This window comes from Onychomys torridus, chromosome 14, assembly GCF_903995425.1.
Source record: "Onychomys torridus chromosome 14, mOncTor1.1, whole genome shotgun sequence".
Taxonomy (NCBI): Eukaryota; Metazoa; Chordata; class Mammalia; order Rodentia; family Cricetidae; genus Onychomys; species Onychomys torridus.
In genome coordinates this window covers 45,472,658-45,498,190 of record NC_050456.1, presented here as the reverse complement: position 1 = coordinate 45,498,190, position 25,533 = coordinate 45,472,658, and the positions used below count along the sequence as shown (strand labels likewise).

Sequence of the window (25,533 nt, the reverse complement as noted above, 5' to 3'; positions counted from 1 at the left end):
CATCCTCCCTTTGCCCAGCTAACACCCTTCTGTTTCCACACCACAAGCCCAGTGTTATCCTTCTCCTTTCCCTTAAGCTCTCTTCCTTCATCTCAGGATCTTTCTGGTTTTATGACTCACGTACATAAAGACATGCGGACATGCAGCCTCAACCCTATCATCTCATCATTGCTTCTTCTCTGCTGCCGGGGACATGGAAGGGCTAGTTCCCACAGAGGCACATGCCCATCACTCCATCCCCATAGCACACCATCTTTCTTCCTGAGACAGGGTCTCATGCATCCCAGGCTGGCCTTGATCTTGCCATGTAGCTGAGACTGATCTTGAACTCTTGACTCCCCTGCCTCCGCCTTGTCAGGACTCAGATCACAGATGTGGTTTATGAGGGGCTGGGGTCAAAGCCCAGGCCCGAGTGTATGCTAGGCAACACTCCAACAACTAAGCTCCATCCCAATGTATAGACCCAATCTATACATTCATTCATTCATTTATTTATTTTTGAGGTAGGGACTCTCTCTATGGCCCAGTGTGGCCATGAACTCAGCAGTTTGTCTGCTACGACCTCCCACGTGCTATGATTACAGGTGTGAGCCATCATACACAGCTCTTTTTTATTTCAGGCTTTCCATTATGTAGACAGGTACAGCAACAGGTGAAGACGATACTCATGCACTCCCACTTACACCTAAGTTTTTATTGTAGGCAACAGAAGGATTGAAACCAGAGTTTATAGTCAGAGAAGGAAGAAAGTCTAGAGCATGTTTTTAAGAAAAATTTTTGTAAGTTGAGCTTGCTCTTTATAGATTTTCCAACCCATGGTCAATTCTTATGGAATATCCAGAAATATTTACTTATTTATTTATTTTTCTTAGCCTGGTGTGATTAGACTCCAGATCACCTGGGAATTGAACCTGGTTCCTCTGGAACATCAGTCAGTGAGTGCTCTTACCTGCTGAGCCACCTCTCTCCTCTTGGAATATCCAGAAATAAACAGCTAATAACAGTTCCTAACAAAGGCTAGCTGCTGACTGGAAGCTTTCTGTACACAAAGCAAAAGGATTAACTAATATGAAACTCAGCAGGTAGGCAGGAGAGATGGCTCAGTGGTTAAGGGCACTTGTTACTCTCATCCAGAGGACCCAGGTTCATTCCCAGTACCAACACAGCAGCTCACAATGGTCTGTAACTCCAGTTCCAGGGGATGTGATTCTCTTCTGGCCTCTGTGGGTACCAGGCACATACATGGTGCACAGACATACATGTAAGCAAAACACTCATACACATAAAATGAAAATGAATCTAAAAGCAAAAAACTCAACAGCCTGGAGCTGGAAACATACAGTGATAGAGCATACATACAAGGCCCTGAGTTCAATCCAGCACCACACAAGACTTTCCTTTTCTCTTGATCTTTTAAGACAGGGCATCACTCTGCAGCCTGGCCTAACTTTGATCTCAGAATCCTGTCTCAGCCTTCCAAGTGCTGCAATTACACACGTGCCTCTACACAGAGCTGCTTTAAGTTTGAGGCCAGCAGTAACTAGGTAGAAAGTTCAGGCTGGCCTGAACTACAGAGGAAGACCTTCAAAAGCACAAGAAAACACAAAGACACACTGAAGAGTCAGTCAGTCACCGACACCCATTTCCTCCCCAGCTCCTGAGACAGAATACTGTAATGGACTGTGACACTCCTGACACGGGAGCCTGTAGTCCAGAATGAGTGGGGATCGGAATGTTCCAGACACCTTGCTGTCATGGCTCCAAGCCAACCTCCCTCAGCTGACTGCCGTGAGGTTGAGTACTGGAACTGGCGCTGGGGCCCCCTGGTGCCTCTCCCTGCCGTACTACAGACCCTTCCGACCCTGCGGCTCTCCAGCGTGCGCCTTGAGGAGCACACAAACTGACCGTGAGGTGACAAGCTGACAGGAGCAGACTTCTTAGCAACTTTACAAACTGAAATATTAACGGTACTGTGACCTCCAGGAAAGGGGGAACCACTTAAAGACAAGCTAATGTAAAATGGCAACTAGGGCGCTCTGTGACAACGCCAAGTGTTCCCCAGAGCATCGCTTCAGAGATGCCACAGAGGAGGGTTGCAGACACGGGTGCTGGTCAGGACTGTTTTAGGAGGGGCTTTGCATCCCAGTTTACATATTGATGACCAGCAAAGGGGAAACCCCCTTGTACACAAAGGATGCACCAAAATCAGTGGGTAATCAAGACCTGGGCTGACTGAGCCCGAGAGTCTGTACTGTTACCAGAGCCCAGGTGGCTCGGATACCCACAAACGCCGAGCACCATCCATCTTTGCTGCACAATCAGAATTACTTTGAGGAATATATTTTAAAACCCAACAATCAAGCCATACCTAATACCAATTCAATCAGAATCGCTGAGGGCAGAGAAGGGTGGCAGGTTTTTTACTCTCTCTCTCCAATGCTCATCCAAGTACCATTACTTCTTAGACTTAGTGTGTACATCACCTGTGGGTCTTAGGTTTGGTTTAGTTTTGTTTTGCTGGGGTTTTTTGTTTTTGTTTTTTGAGACAAGGCCTCACCATGTAACTCCAGATGGCCTAAATCTCACTATGTAGACCAGGTCGGCCTTGAACTCACAGAGATAAGCCTGCCTCTGCCTTCTGAGTGCTGCATCCATGGTGTGCACCACCATGTCCAGCTTAGTTTTGTTTTGTTTATAGGATCTCCCTCTGTAGCCCAGGCTGGCCTGCAATTCACTACGTGGGCCAAGCTAGCCTTGAACTTGCAGCAATCCTCCTGCTTCAGCCTCCTAAGCACTGGAATTACCATGACTGAACCACCACATCCAGATGATTCTGTACCTCCAACAAGTCCCTGGCATGACAATGCTGCTCGCCTGAGAACCACACTGTGAAGATCAATTAAAAACATCTGTCCTGTCCAACAGGCAGGCAACCCTAAAACTTAAGGGGGTAACTTAAATTTTAATTCAAAAATCCAGCTCCTTGGTCTCACAAGCCACATTTCAAATGCTCAGTAACTGTGCTTAGCTAATGGTGACCATATTGGGTCACACATACATCACAGATCCTTCCCATTATTGTAGGACATTCTATTGAACACTGCTTCTCTGACATTCAGCCATTACAGAGAACGTAAAACTTGTAAGAGAATCAGTTCAAGGGAAGAATACTCTGGCCTTAGTTTTTTAAATATCATTTCATTTATTATAATGTAAGTATGTGTGTGTACAATGGGGCTGCAGGCATGTGGAAGGCATAGGATAACTTTGTGTACTTTTCCTCCCTTCCAGCTTTACAGGGATCCTAGGGATCAAACTCAGGTCATCAGTTTCTGTGCTAAACGCGTTAGCCGCTGAACCATCTCACTGGCCCTACTGTTGGCCTCATAAATCGGTCCTCTGGAACTTGTTGGCTAGACTAAAAAAAGTCAGAACGAAACTGTCCCCAATGGGAACGAAGGATTCAAAACTATGTAAATTAGCAAATAATGTAAAACAACAGAAAAGCACATCAGAGACCAGTAAAAATAAAACAAACGGGGCAGGTTCAACCAGCCAATAACCCACTGGGGTCAGCACTGGGGTCAGCCCTGTGAGGGGAAGCATGTGACACAGGGTCAGAAACGCCTAGGGACACAGAAGGGAAAGGACCAGCGATCAGGGCCTGTGAGATACGGATAATCAGCAACGAAGTATCCTTGTCAAAGGGTCAACACAGCACCGCTAAGAACTGCATCTGGCCATTTTCCACCTAAGAAGAGTTCCGATTATATTTGTAAAAATAGCTAAATATGTTTTAAGAATGCTAGGGCTGGATGGGGAGCAAACCACTAAAGGATTTCTATTATGGACAAACAGTGAGGAGGACGCCCGGCTACACATTTCATGCATTCAAAGGACTCTGCACAAACTCAAGTCAATTACAGAGTGAGGCCTGTCTGGAGTAAGAACAACTCAGCTTAGACTTTAAAAATATTTCTGCTGAGGGGAGGGGGGTTCACTGCCCAGTGAGTACAAAGGTGCAATCTCCAGCACCCAAAACTAAATAAAAATAGTACTAAAATAAAACCCAACAAAACAGAAGAGACTTCAGCACCAGACTAGGTAACCGCCGAGACCACGGGCCTGGAATAAGTCACGAGGATGGCTGTGTAGGAGTAGGAGCAGCACCATCAACGGGATGGCTCAGGAGGAGCGGCAAATGTTTCTGAGTGGCAATCCCTGGCTGCTTCCAGCAGTGATTCTTCCCAGGGTCGTTCTACAAAACAGCTGTATCTCAATGTAACGGAGGGCAATGCCTCATCTATGGAGTCCAACAGTGAACAGGGGAAGGATGAACTCCATCTCTTGTTGGTTCCAGGAGGCTAGAGCTACCCTGGGTCTTTGCTGGAAGGTGGCTGTTTGGGAAGCAAGGTCAAGTTTAAAGGGAGTTATTTAGAGCAGGGTTTCTCTACACGGGCAGGGCTGACATGGACAGTTTCCTGTTTCAGGACTTAATCCTGCAAAGGTATTTAGTGACCTCCCTGACCTGTAACCACAAGATACCAGCAGAACCTGGCCCAGAAAAGCACCCAGGAGACAGGTGACTAGGTATGATGTCATCATAACACTTATATTTTAACTTTAAATTTTAAAGGAGGGGCTGGGGTTGCAGCTCACTTGGTAGAGTGCTTGCTTAGCATGTGTAAGGCTCTGGGCTCCAGTCCCAGCAACAGACAAAACATGATATGGTGACACAAGCCTGCGGTCTTTGCATTTGAAAGGGGAAGGAAGGCAGACCGGAAGTTCAGGTCAGCCTGCAGACAGTGTCTCCTGAAGCCCAGGTTGGCCTCAAACTCACTATGCAGCCAAAGATACTCTTAAAATTTTGATCCTGCTGCCTCTACCTCCTCAGAACTGGGATTAGAGGTGTGCATCACCACATCCAGTTCTTACAATACTGCGGACTAAACCTAGGGCCTCCTGCACACTAGGCAAGGGCTCAATCAGACGAGCTACATCCTGGACCTGAAAGCCTAATTTTAACAGTACAGTGGGCTCTCTGTGATTTCATCTGCTCTGTGTATTTCACTAAAGTAGCTGCTAATAACTAAGAATGGGGACCACGTTAAAGTACTTCCTACAATGCTAAAATCATTAAGCCAAGTTAAGTTTTCTGCTCCAAAACCCTTATTCGTTTATTTTATGTAGGCACACAAATTTATGTAAATTTATGTATAACCTCTTATGAGAGGCAATCCAAATCCCCACCTCTGAATTTACTATTCTTGAAACAGCTGAGACCTGCAATAATAAAGGCCTGGCTAGCCTAGGTCAGCCTCGGTCAGCCTCGGTCAGCCTCGGTCAGCCGGCAGAGAAGTTAATAAAGTGATTCTGTCCACTAGAGGGAGTCCGGCTCATGCTGTTTCCTAAACAAATAAGCTAGAGAGAGAAACCTTTGTAGATGTGTAGGCTGTGTATGTGCTGAACGCAGGTGGCATGGGGCCGAGGACAGTGAAATATTAAAACTCCAGATCTGGCTCTCTGCCTACAAGGTCACCTTACAGTAGGAGGGAAAAACAGACCACAATTCAAAGTGTTTCCTTTCCTTCTGCAGAATAAATGAAAAGAGGCTGCAGACCTCAGAGGGAGTAAGTGGGGGTGAGGGAGGAAAGGAAAATAATGTGATTATATTTATCTTAAAAATTTAAAAATTATTTCAAACAATAAAAATTTTAAGCCAGGTGGTGGTGATGCACGCCTTTAATCCCAGCACTCAGGAGGCAGAGAAAGTCAGATCTGTGAGTTTGAGGCCAGCCTGGTCTACAAAGCGAGTTCCAGAACAGCCAGGACTGTTACACAGAGAAACCTTGTCTTGAAAAACAAAACAAAAACAATAACAAAAAAATTTTTTTAGAATAAAAATCCACAAGAATCAAAGTCTTTTTTTTAACTGTAAGCTCCTACAGTATATGAATTAAGATTATCATTTCTCCTGAGGTTTTGGTTGGAAGCCTTGGCCTTTAACAGCTAAGCTATCATTCCAACCCTGGTTTTTATTTTTCTAAAATTAATTTTTAAGATACATCTTTCAAGCACTTGTCTTTAAGCCCAGTACTCAGGGGGCAGAGGAGATAGATCTATCTCTGTGAGTCCTAGGACAGTCAGGACTACATAGAGACCCTGTCTCAAAAAAAAAAAAAAAAAAAGGAAAAAAAAAACCAGTTAAAAAATGTCTTTCAAAATGTAGGGAGTCAATATTTGAGTACATTACTGAATAAAAGGATAAACCAAAATATAAAAAATAAAATTGATAAATGAAAAGGCATTATCCTAGTTCAGGCAGCTTGAAAAAAGCAATCAACACATTTTTGCAAAAGCCAGTAAGATTTCTTTGGATATAACAAAAATAGTTATTTCCTCCTGGTCAGAGCTCCTAGGCTCTGATTTTCAGTATTATCTGAATCATCAATTAATTGCTGCTAAGCACAAGACAAAAGTGCAGCAAAAGTGCATTTTCTAAGAGTCTTAAGTCATTTAACAGTTCATTAAATTGGGGACCATCGAGAAAGCTCAGTGTGTAAAAGCACTGGTCACACAAGACTGACAGTGAAAAGCTAGATGTGGGGAATCAAACCACAATCCCAGCCTTCCCACATGGAGATGAGAGGTGGAGACAGAATCACCTGGAAGCTGCTGGGCCAACCAGTCTGGAGTGTGCTGAGCCTCAGAAACAAGAAAAAAAACTCTGCCTGAACAAAGTGAAGAACTGACTACCAAAAGCTGTCTTCTGACCCCCCCACACACATATGCACGATGGTACAGGCATGACTACACCAGTGATCTACACTCTCATATACACACCATACAACACACACACCCTAAAAATAACAAAATAAAAATATATGGGCTGGAGAGATGGCTCAGGGGTAAGAGACTTGCTGTGCAAGCATGAGACGTGTGTGTGTGTGTGTGTGTGTGTGTGTGTGTGTGTGTGTGTGGTGCGCGCGCGCGTGCGCGCACACCCTCACTAGGTCAAACTAGGGGATACAGCCTGATGATAGGACACTTACCAGCATGCACAAGGTCCTAGATTCACTCCCTAAAACTGAACTTTAATGTTCATTAAAGCAAGTCGGCTAGGGCGGCTTTTACCTGAAACTCAGCACTCAGAGATTGAAGTAGGAGGTTACCATGAGTTTGAGGTCAGCCTGGGCTACATAGTGAGTAGTTCTGTCTACAAAGTAAGATCTGTCTCTAAAACCAGAAATAAATTAAAAAATAAAAATAAGGTTTATTAAATCAATGCTCAAAAGAACCATGCATAAATGCTTTCAAGGCAGTTCTAAAACAAACTTTTGACCATTAATTATTAAAGTGATTCTCGAAACTAGGACAAATTGGCTATTTTCAAAATACCCATTTTTTGTGAGGGAGAGGATGACAGGGACTCACTATGCAGCCCTAACTAGCCTGAAACTCCCAGTATAGTCCAGGCTGGTTACAAGATTCACAGCGATCTGTCTGCCTCTGCCTCCCCAGGTGCTGGTATTAAAAACAAGCCTAGCTAAAACATCCTTGCAATTATAAAAAAATAAAGATATACTGTAGAAAATGCAAATAAGCTTAGAGATGAAAAAATGTAATCACTTTTTTGTTTTGGGGGTGTGTTTGTTTGTTTGGTTGGTTGGTTTTGGTTTTTGAGGCAGGGTCTCACTAAGTAACTCTGGCTGTCCCAGACTTCACTATGTAGACTAGGCTGGCCTGGAACTCAGAGATATCCACCTGCCTCTGGAGTGCTGGAATTAAAAGGGTGCACCACCATGCCCAGCTAAAAAATTTACAATCATTTCCAACCTCACTATCCAAACCGAACTGTAGCATATGCACATGTAACCCTCTGTGGTGTTTTGTTTTGTTTTTCTATGCATAATCATAATATTTTTGTTTGTTTGTTTTTCCCTTTGGTGTGGGGGTAGGTGGGCACTGTAGGGGATCAAACCCAGTCAAGCTCTGCACCACTGTTTTACAGCCACAACCCTTTATAAGAGGTCTCACTGATATACCCTGGCTGGCCTCAGACTCCAGGCAAGCCTCCTGCTTCATCCTTCCGAGCGCTGGGATTACAGGTGTGTGCCACTACACCTGGCCTCGCATCTTTGCTCCTGCTCTATAAAAGCTGAATCTTCTTAACTATCTGTTTTCACATCATGTCCCTTTACACATACATTCTTAGATGCACATATACACAAATATGAAAAACCTTAAATGGCTGAATATTTCATTGTATGTACTATGCTGCAATTAATCCACTTAAACATTCAGTAAATTTTAAAGCATCTCTTACTACTGATGCTGTTCACTATGAAAGGCCCTTAAAAGGGGGCCCTCTTCCCATCCGGTTCTCTCCTTCCACCATGTGTGTTCCGGGTCAGACTCAGGTCAGGACACATCAAAGCAGGTGACTGTTGAGCCATCTCACATGGTCCTCTCTTCCTATCTGGTATTGCCACCAAAGCAGCTGCGACACCGACTTCCTCAGATAAGCCACACGGAAGAAAACCATCCATACAACCTAGAAAAAACTGCCAGTGCACTGCAGGGGCCCTGTCTTGTCTGCACATGTCACCCGCTCGGTGCCGCCTTCTCTCAGGCCTCCATGCACCTCTCACCGAATCCTCCATGCCCTCCCTTGTCTCATATACATCTTTCCTAGTCTAGCATCCTGACAGTGTGGGTGTTGGGGGGGGGGGGCTTCCCAAACATCTCTCAACCCCCAACTGGTATTTCAAAAACACAGGAGCCTTTATTTTGACAATTAAACTCCTGTTATTGCAGAAACTCTGTCCGACTCCACTTCCAGGGCTGGAAGCAAGCAGGCTTGTTGCAATGTTTGGATTAAAAAAAAAAAAGAATGCATATTTTCCCTCTGCCTCTGAAACATGGATTCTAGGGGTTAATAGCTTAATTCTTTATTATCTTCTCCATCGACATTCATCACAAGACACCCTTCCCAGGAAGGCAAGAATGAGAGATTATTGTTAAGGAGAATGAATGGGACAATGTAGGTTCTGTTCTTCTGACCTGACAGTGTGACCGAGGCAGGGGCTCTGGGACTGGGGAGGACTCTAGCAAGCCTCCACCAGTCTTGGCTCAGCTGCCATCTTCTGCTGTGGAACAGCAGACCTGGCTTGGGACCCTTGGTCCCAAACTCCCCACCTTTGGGAGTGCAAGGGAGTGGAGACGCACAGGCCAAAAAGATGCACTCTCAATAAACCCCTTAGGTGCAACTCCAGGCTGTCCTTTCCTGTCTCAGGTGTCCCCGAGGTTGGAGGCGTGATGAGGTCTGTTTTGTTTTTTTGTTTTGTTTTTCCCCCTGAAGATAGGATTGTGAGGAGCATGAGGCGCCACCTCACAAATGCCATCTGCACCAGCACCTCGGGCCACATCTAAGTTGCTTACATGTCTAGCCATCAGGCGGAGGTCCATGGAAACTGTGAGTCATGCCATTGGCGCGCCAAGGCAGGAACCCTCTAGCCCTGGGGAGAGCTGGTCTGTCCCCGGGCACTACACCTCCATGGAGGTGTTGAAGGAAGGCAGGTAGATCACTGTGAGTTCAAGGCCAGCTTGGTCTACATAGCAAGTTCTAAGACAGCCAGGGACAGAGACTTTTAAAAAAAAAAAAAAATAGAAGGAGGAGGAAGAGAAGGAGAAGGAGAAGAAGGAGGAGGAAAAGAAAGAGAGAGAGAGAAAAGGACACAGAAAAAAAAAAAAAAAAAAAACCAGAACTCCTCTGGAGTTCAAAGAGTTGTTCCACCCACCAGCTCACACTAAGCTTTGGAGTGGAGGAGTTTCTGGAAGTTGCTGGAGGTCAGGGGAAGGGCAAGGGTTTCTTTGTAACACGCTTTCCTCCCCATTTACAACTAAATAAAACAGGGACAAAAAGAACTCTAAATCCAAGTTGTCATTTCAGAGAACACCCCGGGTCCCCGAAGCCAGACTCACTCTGCAGCCACTATTTGGGGGATGGGTTCATCTAGGAGCTCCCAGCTGTGCAGGATCCAGTAGCAGAGCCAGGGGCGGCTGGCATCCAGACACTGAGAAGGACGGAGAGAAAACACACCCTTTATTCAGTAACTCCAAGATCCTGTGGACAAGGCTACATCTGTCTCAGTCCCTAAGGCCTAGCAAGGAGAGGAGGTACCCTTGCTTGGACAACAATCGGTAAATGAAGGATGTTTTGCTTTGTGGCCTTAACCAGGAGATGAAATGTCCCTCTGTAACAAAAGGATAATAGGAAACAATGCCTTGAACCCAGCGGGTCCCTCCCCTGCAGGTGGCCAAGCAAGTCTGAGTGAAGAACTTACACACAGGGAAGGTAAACCCTGCTGTTTTCCCAGTGCAGACCCAGGGAAACACAATCTTCTTGAATTCACTCATTTACAGATTCAGCAAATACTTGGTATCTACTTGTATCAAGCATTATAGACACTGGGGCATGGTAATAGTGGACATTGGTTCTGAGCTTTGGGGTGCTCAGCACGTAGACTATTGGAGCGACTATCTTAGAAAAAGAGGCAGTAGACACTAAGCCTAAGGTGCCCCATGTTTCTCTGGAACAAGGCAAACCTATGTACATACACCTGTTAAGTGCTGCTGTGAGCAGAAACAGCATTAAGTACCTGGAGGAGGAGGAGTGTGGATGGAGACTGGGCAAAGGCTTCTGAATGTGATGTGTGGACAGACCCTGATCCTACTGCAAGTCAGAGATGGCTGCTGAGCACCCCAAAGCTCAGACAGGGCAGGTGGTGGTACCAGTCACCAGTTCTACTTAAAGGAGGTCCAGGGAGACCAATTTTTTTCCAGATTATAAAGGAAGTAAATGTCAGAGTTGGGGTCTAGGCTGTGTTACTCAGGTTGCCTACGAGACTTGGAAAACCCTGTCACAAAACATCAAATACAGAACTCTGAAATAAAAACCAATAAAAGCCAGAGCTTCCCTTTGAGCTGGTCACAGCCTTTCCTACCCCTACCGCAGCTCTGGGGTTCTTCCGTGAATCTCACGGCTCTTAGAGCCATGCTTTAAGATTCACTCTGTGTTCTCTAGGATCCAAGGACTGGTCCTCTGGTCAAGACAGACACTGCACCAGCTTTACAGGGTCAAGGTGTGGGGTCGACAAGGTGACTGACTTGATCTAGATGTAAAGGGAGTCAGCAGAAAGCACGTCGTGGTCAAATGATGGAGAGCCCCAGTCCATCTAGGCTGCCCAGTCCACCAGCTCTACGGACCAACAAGGAGGGAGGGGACTCTATTCAGCCCTTTCATGAGTGGAGTCCCCGTGCATCAGCAACAGGTGAAGACCAACAGCCTTCCGTGCTCAAACAGGAGGCTGCCCAGTGCTTGACAGATCGTTCCCGGCAACATTTTTACCTCGTAGGCGTCGGTCAGTTGTCGAAGGCCTCTTTTCAGATAATGGAAGTGCTTCTCCCTCTGCAAGACGAGCCTGGAAAGACAAAGAGTCTGTAAGCCCTTCTAACGGCTCCCACTCCCACTCCACACGTGTGCATGAGTGTTTACGCGCACGCACGCACGCACGCACGCACAATCACTAAGTGGATACCTGGTAGCTTCAGTACGTACAAAAGGCAACTACACCAGGGGAAGGAGGCACACCTCTGAGTTCTCTGAGCACCTGCACACTGTCCTGGCAGACGTCCTGACAGAACACACCTTGTGAATGGGGTGACTGCCCCGCCCTGGGCACACGCTGCTAGGTACTGACATTTTACCCAGAAGGCTCCCCCAGGATCCAGGAACGGGTTATCCTGGGACTGCCCGTGCTGTAACTCAGAACCTCGCTGCTTCTCTGACTTGGTAGGCTGCAGCCATTTCAGTCATTTCTTCCAGGACCACTTGTCTGAGATCTGTACTTTGTCCCCTGCCCACCCCTTGGATGACCCTCTGTTACTCCTGCCCCAAAATGCCACCTCCCACATGCTGACCCACAGCCCTGGTCAGAGGATGCTTTTTGTATGCCACAGCCAGTCACGCCTGTGGCACTGGGGTCAGCAGTACTGGCTTCAGGATGGAATGTGCTGCCCAGGGCCACCTGCAAGGGCAAAGGGAGAGGCGGGACTTCTTGCTTAGTGCTGAAAAATGGCCTGTGTGGCTGCGGAAGAAAGAAAAGGAAAAGAATGTCAGGACGGTCACCAAGCCTGCTGACTATGGAAATAACGGGGGAGAGAACCGTTCTCTTCTAGGTAGTCAATTCAACAATTGTTTCCAGAACTCCCACTGTTCTACGCTCAGAATACGATCACTGATGTGATCTCCACCTCAGAAAAATCTTCCAATGCAGGAATAGAAATTCTGTTGAGAGAGAGAGAGAGAGAGAGAGAGAGAGAGAATGGCAGAGGCATCCACCTGTCACAATCCTAGCAGTCAGGGAAAGAGGATGGGGACCTGAGGACCACAAACCCAAAGCCAGCCTACAGAACAAGACCCTTCTCAGGAAAAAAAAGAAATCATAATGGATCAGGAGATGGTGGGGTCTTTGAGCATTGAGAAAGATTATTCATTAAGTCACTGGGAAGGGACTGTTTGCCTTTCACAAACGAGGAGTCAGTTGTTAGAATGTGAGGCTACTCCTCACTGCCTCTTCCCCAGGCTCCCACTTGCCTTCTGCTTTCTGTCCTGAGCTGAAACAGAGCAAAGGTCCTCACAGAAGCCAATCAGATGCTGCCATGCTCTTTGGCTCCCAGATCCAGAATCATTAACTCCTGGTGTGGTGGCACACACCTTTAATCCTGTCTCAGGAGGCAGAGGCAGGCCAATCTCTGTGAGTTCCAGGCCAGCCTGGTCTACATAGCAAGTTCCATGCCAGCCAGGGATACAAAGTCAGCCTGTCTTGAAACAAAGGAAAACAAAAAATATCCTGAAAACAAAGCTGGGCATAGGAGCCCATGCCCATAAACCCAGGACTCAGAAAGCAGAGACAAGAGGCTTGCTATTAGTTCAAAGCCAGCCCAATCTAGTGAGTTCCAGGCCATCCTGAGAATTTGTCTCTAAAACAAAACAAACAAAACCTAAGAACAAATGGAGCCACTGAAATACAATAAGGATGACCCTGAAAACGTGCTTAGCAAAAGATGCCACTTACAAAATACTGCATATTATATGATTCTATTTATATGAAATGTCCACCAAGGAAAAACCCTTAGAGACGGAAAGTAGATTAACTGGTTGCCTAGAGTTCATGCAGATGAAGGAGCTGAGGATGGAGACTACCGGTATTCTTTCAAGGGGCAATAAAATGTTCAAAAATTAACCATGATAATGGTTATACAACTCTGAGAATACACTAAAACCAATGAATTTACATTTGAACTCAATGGGTTATGTATGAATTATATTTCATTAAACATTCTTTTTTCTAAAAAGAAACAAAGCTAGACATGGTGGTGTGTACCTATAATCCCAGCATCCCTGAGGCTAGTGAAAACGGCCTACACACACACCACACACACACATACAACATTAATAAGCGAGTACAAAGAATTTTAGAGGGAGCTACTGAAGTAGTTTAGGCAGCAGGAGACGTGAACCTTCAATAAGGAGGAATTCAATATCCTCAGAGACAGAAATGATGTCATGGGCAGATGTACGAAGCCAGCTGAATCTAGGACTTTGAAGTGGGGAGGAGCAGACAGAGGAACCTATGTGGGGTGACAGCCCCTGATTTCTCAGGAAGGAGGACCGCAGATCCCAGGAGCTGAGGACTGCCTGTTGGTGGTGAGGGTGGTAGAGAAATCTATATGAGACAAATAAAGGGCTTGGAAGCCAAGAAGTATAAACATTTTAGTGAAGCCAGTCGTAGACACTTCTAGGTGGTTTCTTGGTAATATTTGGGGAGGGGGGAGGCGAGGGGTCTCACTGTGTAGCCCAGTTGGCCTCAAACTCAAATTCCTTCTGCCTCAGCCCGAGGGCTTATGTAATGCGTGTAATGCTACCATGCCTGGCTTCCTTGCTGACTACTTAGGAGAAAGCAGTGGGCTGAGGGGAAGAGAAGACAGCAGGAGGGAGGGAAAAGGGGAAGCGGATTTTGGAAATAGCTGATATGTCCTGGCTCGGCCTGAGCAGGATGGAAACAGGGGTTAGTTAGCATGGGCTATGACAAGAACCAGGTAGACCAGCAGTGACCGGGAGCTAAGAAATCAAGGCAGCTAAAATCAAGCATGGTATTGGGACTACTAACTGACAGGTCTAACCTAAATAGTCCAGGCTGGCTTTGAACTGAAGATCTTCTGGCCTCAGCCTCCCAAGTGCTGGGGTTACATGCATGTTACACAAGCCAGGCTTTGGCTGGGGTTTTTTGGGGTTTGTTTTGTTTCGTTGGTTGATTGGTTGGAAGGTTGGTTTCTTTTTTCTTTCTTTTTTTTTGAGACAAGGTCCTTCTGTTCTGCACCAGCAAATAAAGATCTTCACATCCAAAACTCTTTTGATATAGAGATTTATTTGGGAAGGAGTCCAGGAGAGTGGCTGCCTCTGCCAAGGTGGGAAAGAACAGCCAACAACTGAACAGGTAGGTCAACTTATATACAATTTTGTTGTTGTTGTTTTTGGTTTTTTTGTTTGTTTGTTTTTCAAGATAGGGTTTCTCTGTGTAGCTTTGGTGCCTGTCCTGGAACTCACTCTGTAGCCCAGGCTGGCCTTGAACTCACAGAGATCTGCCTGCCTCTGCCTCCTGAGTGCTGGGATTAAAGGCGCGCGCCACCACCACCTCCTGGTTTATATAGGATTTCTTAGGGGTGGAGTTTCTCCAGGGAGGGAGAAGATTTTCTGCTCAGGGATTGGTAGTTTCATTGGTCAGGGGCAGAGATGGCCCTGATTTCAGAGCCAAACTGTGTTTCTTTTACTGGCCTTTCTTAGCTTTTTGGCTCTAATTCTAAGGCCAGGGCATATTTCTTTCACTGGCTCTGATTCTAGGGACAAAATATGTTTCTTTGGTTCTGGGTGCAAAGTGTTTCTTTCTCTGGATCACATCTCAGATCTAAGCTGTGTTTCTTTCCCTGTCTCTGGACTCCAGGGTCAGGATGGGTTTCTTTAGCTGGCCCCTTGTCCCTACAAGGAGCTTTGGGGTCACCAAGAAATCAAAGAGCTATGAGGCTGAAGATTTTGGCCTCCAAAGGGCAGCAGACTGGCTTGTTGAACCAGAACTGCTCAGGAACAGCTAGCTAATGGAAGGAAACCCCCATCACTCCCTCATCCACCTCAAGATGGTCCCTAGAGAAAGAATTGGAGATAGCTCAGAGATAAACCCCTCCCAAGAAGCTCCATCTAACCTTGAGCCTCTTCACAGACAGCCCCAGGAGTCCCTCTGAGAAGGGGTTGTTGAGGATTTCTAGCTGGATCTGACTGAAGAGAAACTTCAGCCACATAGGCTGGAGGTGGTGATGGGGATGGGGGTGAAGGGGTAGGGGGGGGGGGGTTAGAAGGGATGGGGTGGGATGGTGGTTAGGGAATACAGAGAGAGATATCTCCAGTGACCATCTCCCCAAACCAACCTCTTCTCTCATCCTCATCCATTTAATCATAAGCATATAAACATACTGCTAAGTGGAAGTGTCCAGTTTATTCTGGTCGATCAAAAACTATATATAAAGGCTACTGTTATGAGCTAAATTGTGCACTCCCCTCCCATCTCACAATTAATGTCTAAATCTTAACCCACAGTGTGACTGTGTTCAGAAATAAGACCTTTAAGGAAAAATGTAAGGTTAAATGAGATCCTAAGGGTGGAGCCCTATCCAATAAAACTGGTGCTTTAGTGAGAGCACGTGGGCTAGCTCAGTGTTAAACGCTCGCCCAGCTTTGACCCCATCCCTGAAGGGGCTGGGTATGGAGGGAAGACATTAGGGAGCCTGAGCACAAACAAAAGGCCGTGTGAGGACACAGCCAGGCAGCCACCCGCAAACCCTGGAGACAGGCCTTAGGAGAAACCAGGCCGGCTAGCGTCTTGATCCTGGTCCAGTGTCTTGAACTGGGAGATAAGGTCCTGGGTTTCAGAGCACCCAGTCCTCACTTGGTTACCACGGCCCACGCTGACTCACTCCCTCACCATTCTCCTTTTGTTCTCTGTGTGGAAGTTAGAAGCCAAAGCTCCTCCCACCTGAGAGTTCAGCCTCAAAGTCAAGCAGGTGGGAAAGAGAACAGGCTGGAGTGGGCGGACAGGGATGATGCAAGGTTCAGAACACCAGTGGATAAGGGCACGCACGGAACAAGCAGAGGGAGAGGGACGTGGGGAGGTTTCGGAACACACCAGGGGACCGGCTAGTGATACAGGTTATATTTCCGGGGTAAGCCCCCTCAGCTTCCTCTTCCTCCAACCTCACCCCACCACCTCATTAAGCTCTCTGCTTTCAGCAGCCTCAGGACTTTGAACATGTTGTCCCCTCTGTCTAGAACATTCTAGACACTTCTAAGTTAGCCAACTCTGATGGGTCGTCTTAGGGGTCTCAGCTTAACTGTCACGTTCTCTGAAAGAAGACTGCAATCTGAGTTCTATGTACGTGTCCTGGGCTCTCGGGCATCCCAGTGGTAACTGGTGGCTGTGTTCATCTCGAGAGCCTGCCAGCCCAGCTGAAGCAGGACCAGGGCCCGTCTTCCTCAGGGCGGAATGAGCAGGGGCAAAGATTGGGAGACTCCAAGAGAAGAAGGCAGAGGAAGATGGAAAAAGCTGGGGTACCCCGAGTGTCCTATGGTGACGGTGACGCAGAAGACATTGAGTGTAGAGAACACAGCAGTAAGAAGGAGCATGTCACCCCGCTCCTCAGGATTTATAGACAGGACCAGCAGAAGACAGAGGTCAAATGCCTGAGACTGTGGTGCCAGCTTCAGAACCACTGCAACACTTAATCTCCAGAGAGCCTGCAGGGCACTGTGAGCACATATTTCTACTACGAAACAGCACCCGGGTCACTTTTGCCCTCGAGAAGAATTTTCAACTCTGTGTGTGTGTGTGTGTGTGTGTGTGTGTGATGCACGATTTACACATTTCAGATTTCACATTAAAGCAAATGAGATGAACTGGAAAAAAAACACATTCAAGGCTGTGAGGGCCAAGTGGTTAGGGTGCTGGACTGGAGAAGTGTACATTCATAAGGGCAGAAGAATACTCGCGCGGAGAGCTGGGGATACGGTTCACTTAACAGGACTTCTGCACAGCATGTGCTAGGCCCTGGGTTTGACCGCAGTGACTAGGAAAAAAAAAGGGAAGAGGAGAATGAGTGAATATGAGGACATACCTGCTCCTAGATGTGGCTGAGGAGAGGTTTCGATGGCAGATGTGAGGGAACGCACAGCCAGAGGCATCTGGGAGAGTCCAGACCGAAGATGGCCAGCAGCACAGACTGGGCCATGGAGGGGGAGGGGGCAAGAGAGGAGGAAAAGGAGACCAAAGGGCAAAGAGAACCAAGAGAAGAGCCAGGGTAGCACGCAGCCAAAGTGGCTGCGTTACACGGACAGGAAGGAGCAGCTGGAGAGGTCTGAGGCAAGGGGCTGCCGTGAGAAGGGCTGAAAGGAGCCAGGTCGAGGTAATAGATACTAGCAATGCTGAGAGAGACGGAGGCCAGAGTCTGCTCTTTCGCTAGTCGGCACCTCAGTTAGCCATTGTCCCCAGTTTCTTTGGATCTAACAGAGAATAAGGCCTTTCACAAGAAAGCAGGATGCAGTGTGGCATCATGGTGTACACCTACGATCCCAGCACCTGGGAGCTGGAGGAAGGAGGACTGAGTTCACGGTCATGCTGAGTTACATATCTCTCTGGACGACAAGAGAACCCCTTTCAAAGACACAAAGGCAGAACCAAAACAAACAACAAGACCCTCCAAAACAACAACAGTAAAGAAAGCAGGATGCCCACAAAAGCAGTAACGGTCCAAGGGGCCGGTGAGCCGGCTCAGCGGGTAAAGGAGCTCACCCCTGAGCAGGACCCGAGTTCAAGGCGGGAGGGGACAGGGCACTGGTAGAGCCCCTAGTATGCAGAGAGGGTCCTAAATTCAACCCAGCTCCACAAAAAGAAGAAAGAAGAGAAGGGAGCCAGGACAAGTGCACACGTCAGTCAGAGAGAGCCATACATCTTTTCTTTTTCTCTTACTTTTTTTTCTCCTTTTTTCTTTTCTTTTCTTTTTTTTCTTTTTGAGACAAGGTCTCCTGTAATTCAGGCCAGTCTTGGTCTTGAACTGAGGAAAACTTCGAAGCCCTGGTCTTCCTGCCTTTACTCCCCACCTAGTGTTAGGATTACAGGTATACACCAGACTCCTGCCAGAAAAGTCATTTCTGGAAAGGGGATTAGCTGTAGAATGCAGCAGCAGCAGCAGCGTTCGGCTGCATCTGTTTCCTGGCTCTGGTTCTAGCTGGCTGAATAATAAATGCCTGCCTCAGCATCACTAAAGGCATTCCTGGACCTGTGCACAGCCAGTGGTCCAGACAGGATGTCACCTCTGATCAACATCACCACCTTAGAAACACAAACACGCTATGTCACCTAGGTGTACTGGCAACCTCTGGATAGGCATGGTGGAGAGCCACAGCCCTTTTCCCAAATCATACTGTCAGACTCCGTCTGAAATGTGGGGTTTGTCCTTTGGTTTATTGTTATTTGGGAGTTGTTTTATGGTACAACTCTGGGCCTCATAATGACAGACAAATATTCTACCATTTCATGATACCTCCTAGCCAAGACTTAAATTTTGACTACTAAAAGGTTAAAATTGTAATGATAATTCAAAATTCTGATATGTTTTTAGATTTATTACTCAGTGGGAGGTGTTCTGGGTATTAAAGAATACCCAGAATGCCTGATGAATTCTGGCAAGTACTTTACCACACTAACTCATGCCCCAGATTGACCCTTATACCTTAGCTCATTCTGTCTACACTGATATTCTTATCGATATACTCAGCTATTTAGTCAAAATGTGTAACATCTCCACATCAATTAACACACTAGTTATCTTTCTTTAAGACGCCCACTTTGGCCAGTGGTGGTGGCATACACCTTTAATCCCAGCACTTGGGAGGCAGAGATAAGTGGATCTCAGTGAGTTCAAGGCCAGTCTGGTCTACAAATCAAGTTCAAGGACAGCCAGGATTACACAAAGAAACCCTGCGTTGGGGAAAAGAAAAAAAAAAAAAAGACTCATTTTGTGGGCTAGAGAGAAGGCTCAGTAGTTGAAAGCACTGGTTGCTTTTGCAGAGGAAGGACCTGGGTCAAGTTTCCAGCACCTATATGGACATGGTGGCTTATATCCATTATAATTCTAGTCCCAAGGGATCTGACACCCTCTTCCAGCTTCTACAGGCTCCAGACATATACATGGTGCATATATTTACATGCAGGCAAAACACTCACATAAAATACTAATAAGTAAAATATTTTTAAAAGACACTCATTTTCAGCTGGGCAGTGGTGGCACATGCTTTTAGTCCCAGCACTCAGGAGGCAGAGGCAGGTAGATTTCTGAGTTCAAGGCCAGCATGACCTACAAAAAGATTTCCAGGGCAGTCAGAGCTACACAGAGAAACCCTGTCTTAAAAACAAACAAACAAAAAAAGACATTCCTTTTCATAGGCAAAAATGACAAAAATTGAAATAAAGAAATACAAAAGAAAAAAAATTTTAAAGAAAACAGAAAAAATGAGCCAGTCGGTGGTGGCACACACCTTTAATCCCAGCACTAGGGAGGCAGAGGCAGGCAGATCTCTGTGAGTTCAAGGCCAGCCTGGGCTACAGAGCGAGTTCCAGGAAAGGCACAAAGCTACACAGAGAAACCCTGTCTCGGAAAGAGAGAGAGAGAGAGAGAGAGAGAGAAAATTGGAAGCTATAATTCCTGAAACAATCCCAGTAACCTGATATATTCTGTTTCTGGACAGTTCCAAGCCCAAGAAGAACACTGTTTTCCATCCACACCTGACCGAAGTTCTACGAACTGGAGGTGGGGGTCTCTTACTGTCTTCCCTCACACTTCCCAAAGGACCCTTCCAGACAGCAGTCCCTCAGCCTTCCTCATCCCATTAGAATGACAGAGTCCAAAGGATCTGTTTGGATGGGGAATGAAAAGGAGTGTCAGATGTCACAGGTCCCTTGCCTGGGAACACAGAGGCAGGAGACAGTGACTCAGAGCTCAACCAGGTGAGTCATCTGTGGGCACAACAGCTAACAGCAAAGTCTTCCCAAACAATCACGTCCTTCACCATCACCAAGTCCAACCACCTCTGGGGGAGAGAAGCTGGAGCAGGTTTGTGTGGAGGCAGCGAAATCAACATTGAATCTTATTTCCTGAGCTGTTGACATAAACGTCATTTACTGAGCTTTGGCAGAAGGAATGGTTCCTCTGACTGAGGACTCAGCTTTGGGAAATGCAGAGATACAGCCTGGCAGGCTAGAGGAAGACTCTTCTAGCTTAGAGTCTGACCAGGTTCTCCATGTTGGGTCAGGGTCCTGCAACAGATGCTTCTCACCTGGAGAGAACAGACAGGCCTCTGTAGAGAGATCAACCCTGTTTCCTTCTTTCTGTCTGTCTTTTTTTTTTTTTTTTTAAAGATTTTATTTATTTATTATGTACACAGAAGAGGGCGCCAGATCTCATTACAGATGGTTGTGAGCCACCGTGTGGCTGCTGGGAATTGAACTCAGGACCTCTGGAAGAGCAGTCAGTGCTCTTAACCTCTGAGCCATCTCTCCAGCCCCAACCCTGTTTCTTGATGAAGCAGTCTCACAAGACTTTTATGTCCTTGGCCCAAGGACCGTGCAGAATTCAGAAGATCGCCTATCCTGAACACTGAAGGGTTGTTTCTAGGCTGTCGGTGTGTGACGTCCATGTGAGGCCCTGGGTTCGAACCCCAGCATTACAAGGCAAATGAGAGAATGAATTTCTACCTCTTGAGCCTCCTCAACTGTCTGAAGAAGTCAGTAGCTATGTCAAGCAAGGTGAGGTAGGACTTCAGGCCACACAGCATCTTACCTACAGTGGACTGACTACCTGGTGTCCACATTTAATTTGGATAGTGTCAAAAAGAACTATCCTAGGGGCTTGAGAGCTGGCTCCACGGTTAAGAGCACTTGCTGCTCTCCCAGAGGACCTGAGTTTGGTTTCCAGCACCACATCAGGTGGCTCACAACCGCCTGATCTCCAGTTCCGATGATGTAGAGATTTAGTCCAGCTGGCGGGGGGGGGGGGGGGGGGGGGAATGCCCCATGATTGGCTAAGTGAAGGCAAGGAGGAAAGAGAAAAGGTTCCCTCAGGCCCCAAGCCCGACTCACAGCTTACCTTGGTACTAGGTGGTTAAACTTGAAAGAACTGAAGACCTCCTGGATCCGTTCTTCTACTTTGGCCTGATAAGGCAGCAGGACATGGAAGAGAGAAAACATAGATGAGACACTATCGACTTTTCTTCTATTGCCACAAATGTCTCAAGTCTTAAGTTTTTTGAGTACACTTCTGTGCTGCATAGACATTGAGAGGCTCTACAGCATGACAGGCTTGTTGACAAGCAGGAGGTAGAAACTGGAGAGGTCGTTTAGGAGCAGGGACCCCAAAAACAACAGTTCCAGGAATGTCCTTGGTTTTCTAGCCAAGAATGCCCGAATAGGGCCTCTGGTTTTCTTATCTCCTCAACGAGCGCCTGTCTGGAGGCTTATCTTAGTTCCTGTGATGAAACACCATGACCAAAAGCAACTTGGGGAGGAGAGGGAGTTTCATCTTACAGCTCTTAGGTCACACTCCATCACTGTGTGAAGTCAGGGCAGGAACGTGGAGGCAGGAACTGAAGCAGAGGCCATAGAGGACCACTGTTGACTGGCTTGCTTCCCATGACTTGAGCAGCCTGTATTACACAACTCAAGGCCACCTGCCCAGGAGTGGCGCTACTCCACCCCACCCTACCCCAAAGTGGGGTGGCTGGGCCAGCCCACATCAATCACTGCTCAAAAAAATGCTGAATCCCAGCACTTGGGAGGCAGAGGCAGGTGGATCTCTGAGTTCAAGGCCAGCCTAGTCTACAGACAGCCAGGACTATACAGAGAAACCCTGTCTCGAAAAACCAAAAAAACAAAAAGAGAAAAAAATAAATAAATGAAAGAAAGAAAGAAAGGAGAGAGGGAGAGAAAGAGAAAGAAAGAGAGAGAGAGAAAGAAAGAAAGGAAATGCCCTATAGACTTGCCTACAGGCAATCTGAATGGAGGTGTCTTCTCAGCTGGGGCTTCTCTTCCCAGGTAACTCTAGCTTACGTCAGCTGACAAAAGACTAGCCAGACCATGAGGGTGGGATGAAACTCCAGTCCAGACAATAATCCTTTCTGGTGAACAGAATTGGTTCGCTAGACCGTCATGGTGAAATGGGGTTTACTTACTCCCCAATTTCAGCCCATTCCTCAAGGTTACCTATTCAGAGGTGAGAATGTCAGAGCAGTCTTGATCAGGACTCTATGGAGGCCCATTAAAGGCAAGCTATTTTCTGCCAGTCAAAAGAATACCATCTACCTCCGGCCTTGGGTTAAGAACTAACATTTCAAACTACCCAAAACAGAAGAGTGAACCCAGCTGGACCTGTCAATCACCTGATGGAGACCATCCCTCAGGAAGGCTGATTCACCTTAAGCCATGCTAAAAATATGGAAGGAGTAATTATCCCTTTTAGGAGATAATGTGCTTTCCCTTCCCCAAATCCTCACTCCTAATAGTTTCTTATGGAACTATGCCACAGGGTTCTGCTTAGGTCTTCCTATTTTTCCAAATTACTCCAAAAAGCACGTCATGTTCATGTGTCCCCCGACCCCACCCCGACCCCCATTACAGACAGGGTTTCTCTGTGTAGCCCTGACTGTTCTGGAACTTGCTCTGTAGACCAGGCTGGCCTCAAACTCAGAGATCCGCCTGCCTCTGCCTCCCAGTGCTGGAATTAAAGGCATGCACTCCCACCCCCCCCCCCCCCCCCCCGGCCAACGCACCTCCTTGTTTAACTTTTTATTTTCTTTGGATACCTGCCACAGCTTAGACATGCTTTCCTAGATAACTGGGGCTTTCACACTCTTCTGACGAAGCCCACCACCCCGCCTCCTGCCATGTCAGAACTGCACTGCTTTACCTGAATGCCTAACAAAAGGCGTGGATCTCTTTCTCCCTCCATTTCCTTCCTCTGGAGAGCTGCTCAGATCCACAGCTTTGCCTGCCCTGGAATATTTATTTCTTTTAAACTCTAATGAAATTGTCCTCAGGTTTTTCCCTGAGGCTATTCTTTTTTGTTTGTTTTGTTTTAACTTTTTATTGATTCTTTGTGAATTTCATATCATGCACCCAATCCCACTCATCTCCCTGTCTCTCTATATCTGCCCTCTGCCGTCACAACCTCACCCCAAAAGAAAACAAAAAATATGATAAAAAATAAATTTAAAAACGAAAACAAGAAACCATCTTGCTGTGGAAGCTGCAGTGAGTAACAGTGTGTCGCCCAGTCTGCCCTGCTGCCCAAACAGCTTTACTTGCAAATGTTCATTGCAAAGAGTCACTGGACTGGTTCGAGGCCTCTGGCTTCTTCTACACTGTGGACACTGGATCCTCGCTGGGGCTCCTTTGGATATCCTGTTGTTGCCCTCTGTCATGGAGATCCTGCATGGTTCTGCAGGACCGGCTTTCCTACCTATCGTAGTTGGCTAGGGGCAGGACCAGCTCTCCCACCCTCACACCATCAGGGCAGCTCTCCTGCATCCACACCACCAGGGCCAGCTCTCCAGCACTGCCCTGGGGGCAGGGCCAGCTCTCCCACTCTCACACCACCAGGGCAGCTCTCCCTCACCCAGGCCACCATGGTCAGTTCTACTGCACTGCCCAAAGAGGTGCAGGGCCTGTTCTCCTGCATCCCACTCCCAGGACCAGCTAGCTCTCCTGCATCCACACTTCCAGGACCAGCTAGCTCTCCTGCATCCACACTTCCAGGACCAGCTAGCTCTCCTGCATCCCACTTCCAGGACCAGCTAGCTCTCCTGCATCCCACTTCCAGGACCAGCTAGCTCTCCTGCATCCACACTTCCAGGACCAGCTAGCTCTTCTGCATCCCACTTCCAGGACCAGCTAGCTCTCCTGAATCATCCCACTTCCAGGACCAGCTAGCTTTCCTGCATCCACACTTCCAGGGCCAGCTCTCCTGCATCCCACTTCCAGGACCAGCTAGCTCTCCTGCATCCACACTTTCAGGACCAGCTAGCTCTCCTGCATCACACTTCCAGGACCAGCTCTCCTGCATCATCCCACTTCCAGGGCCAGCTAGCTCTCCTGCATCATCCCACTTCCAGGACCAGCTAGCTCTCCTGAATCATCCCACTTCCAGGACCAGCTAGCTCTCCTGCATCCACACTTCCAGGACCAGCTCTTCTGCATCCACACTTCCAGGACCAGCTAGCTCTCCTGCATCCACACTTCCAGGACCAGCTCTTCTGCATCCACACTTCCAGGACCAGCTAGCTCTCCTGCATCCACACTTCCAGGACCAGCTAGCTCTCCTGCATCCCACTTCCAGGACCAGCTAGCTCTCCTGCATCCACACTTCCAGGACCAGCTAGCTCTCCTGCATCCACACTTCCAGGACCAGCTAGCTCTCCTGCATCCACACTTCCAGGACCAGCTCTCCTGCATCCACACTTCCAGGACCAGCTAGCTCTCCTGCATCCACACTTCCAGGACCAGCTAGCTCTCCTGCATCCACACTTCCAGGACCAGCTAGCTCTCCTGCATCCACACTTCCAGGACCAGCTAGCTCTCCTGCATCCACACTTCCAGGACCAGCTAGCTCTCCTGCATCCACACTTCCAGGACCAGCTAGCTCTCCTGCATCCACACTTCCAGGACCAGCTAGCTCTCCTGCATCCACACTTCCAGGGCCAGCTCTCCCATGCTGCCCAAGCGGGGCTGGGGGAGACAGAGACGCACCAGCTCTCCCATCTGCTGAGGCCATTCTTAAACTCTTTTTATTAATAAGACTAAAAATTCCAAGAAGGAATTTCAATTTCTGGTAACAGGTCGCACCCTGGATGGAGCTCCCAAAAAATTCCAGTAAAATTAAGACGAGAGGAGAGGAAGAAAGATGGAGAGAGATTACCCTGTTTATAAAAACTCACTGATGTGGAACAAGCGTCTCCAGTAATTCAATCCATGATCTCCAAATGGTAACAGTAGCTGCCCCTTCCCAGTGGCCCTTTGACTTCCCCTCCCTAAATTCTAGAGAAGCCACACGTTAATGGTCAAGTTGTTAACTGCTAATATTTCTTTTGATTCCCAGACTAGGGTAATTGGAGACCTTCGGGTGACACCAAATGTGTATCCCCCCGCCCCATTGTTAAGTCTGTGTACCAACTATACAAAGCATGCAGACTGCTGGGAAGTTTAAACAGCAGAAAAGTAGTATGTTTGTCTAGAGAATGATAGGATCTAGCCTTAGGAGATCAGGTAGACTGTAATGTACTGGCCAGGAAAAGAGAATAGACTCATGCTGGTGAGGAAG

The 25,533-nt window shown here is 47.3% G+C and overlaps 1 protein-coding gene across 1 annotated transcript in view; it reads right to left on the bottom strand.

Annotated features, from left to right (window-relative positions):
* The window catches only part of Fntb (farnesyltransferase, CAAX box, beta), an 85,398-nt gene that overhangs the window by 38,778 nt on the left and 21,087 nt on the right, over positions 1 to 25,533 (bottom strand). Inside the window, exons 2-4 of the mRNA XM_036206132.1 lie at positions 21,310 to 21,374; positions 11,411 to 11,483; positions 9,985 to 10,076 (exon numbers count right to left, since the gene is read on the bottom strand). Coding sequence (XP_036062025.1) covers positions 9,985 to 10,076; positions 11,411 to 11,483; positions 21,310 to 21,374 — 230 coding nt within the window. The remainder of the gene's footprint in view (positions 1 to 9,984; positions 10,077 to 11,410; positions 11,484 to 21,309; positions 21,375 to 25,533) is intronic.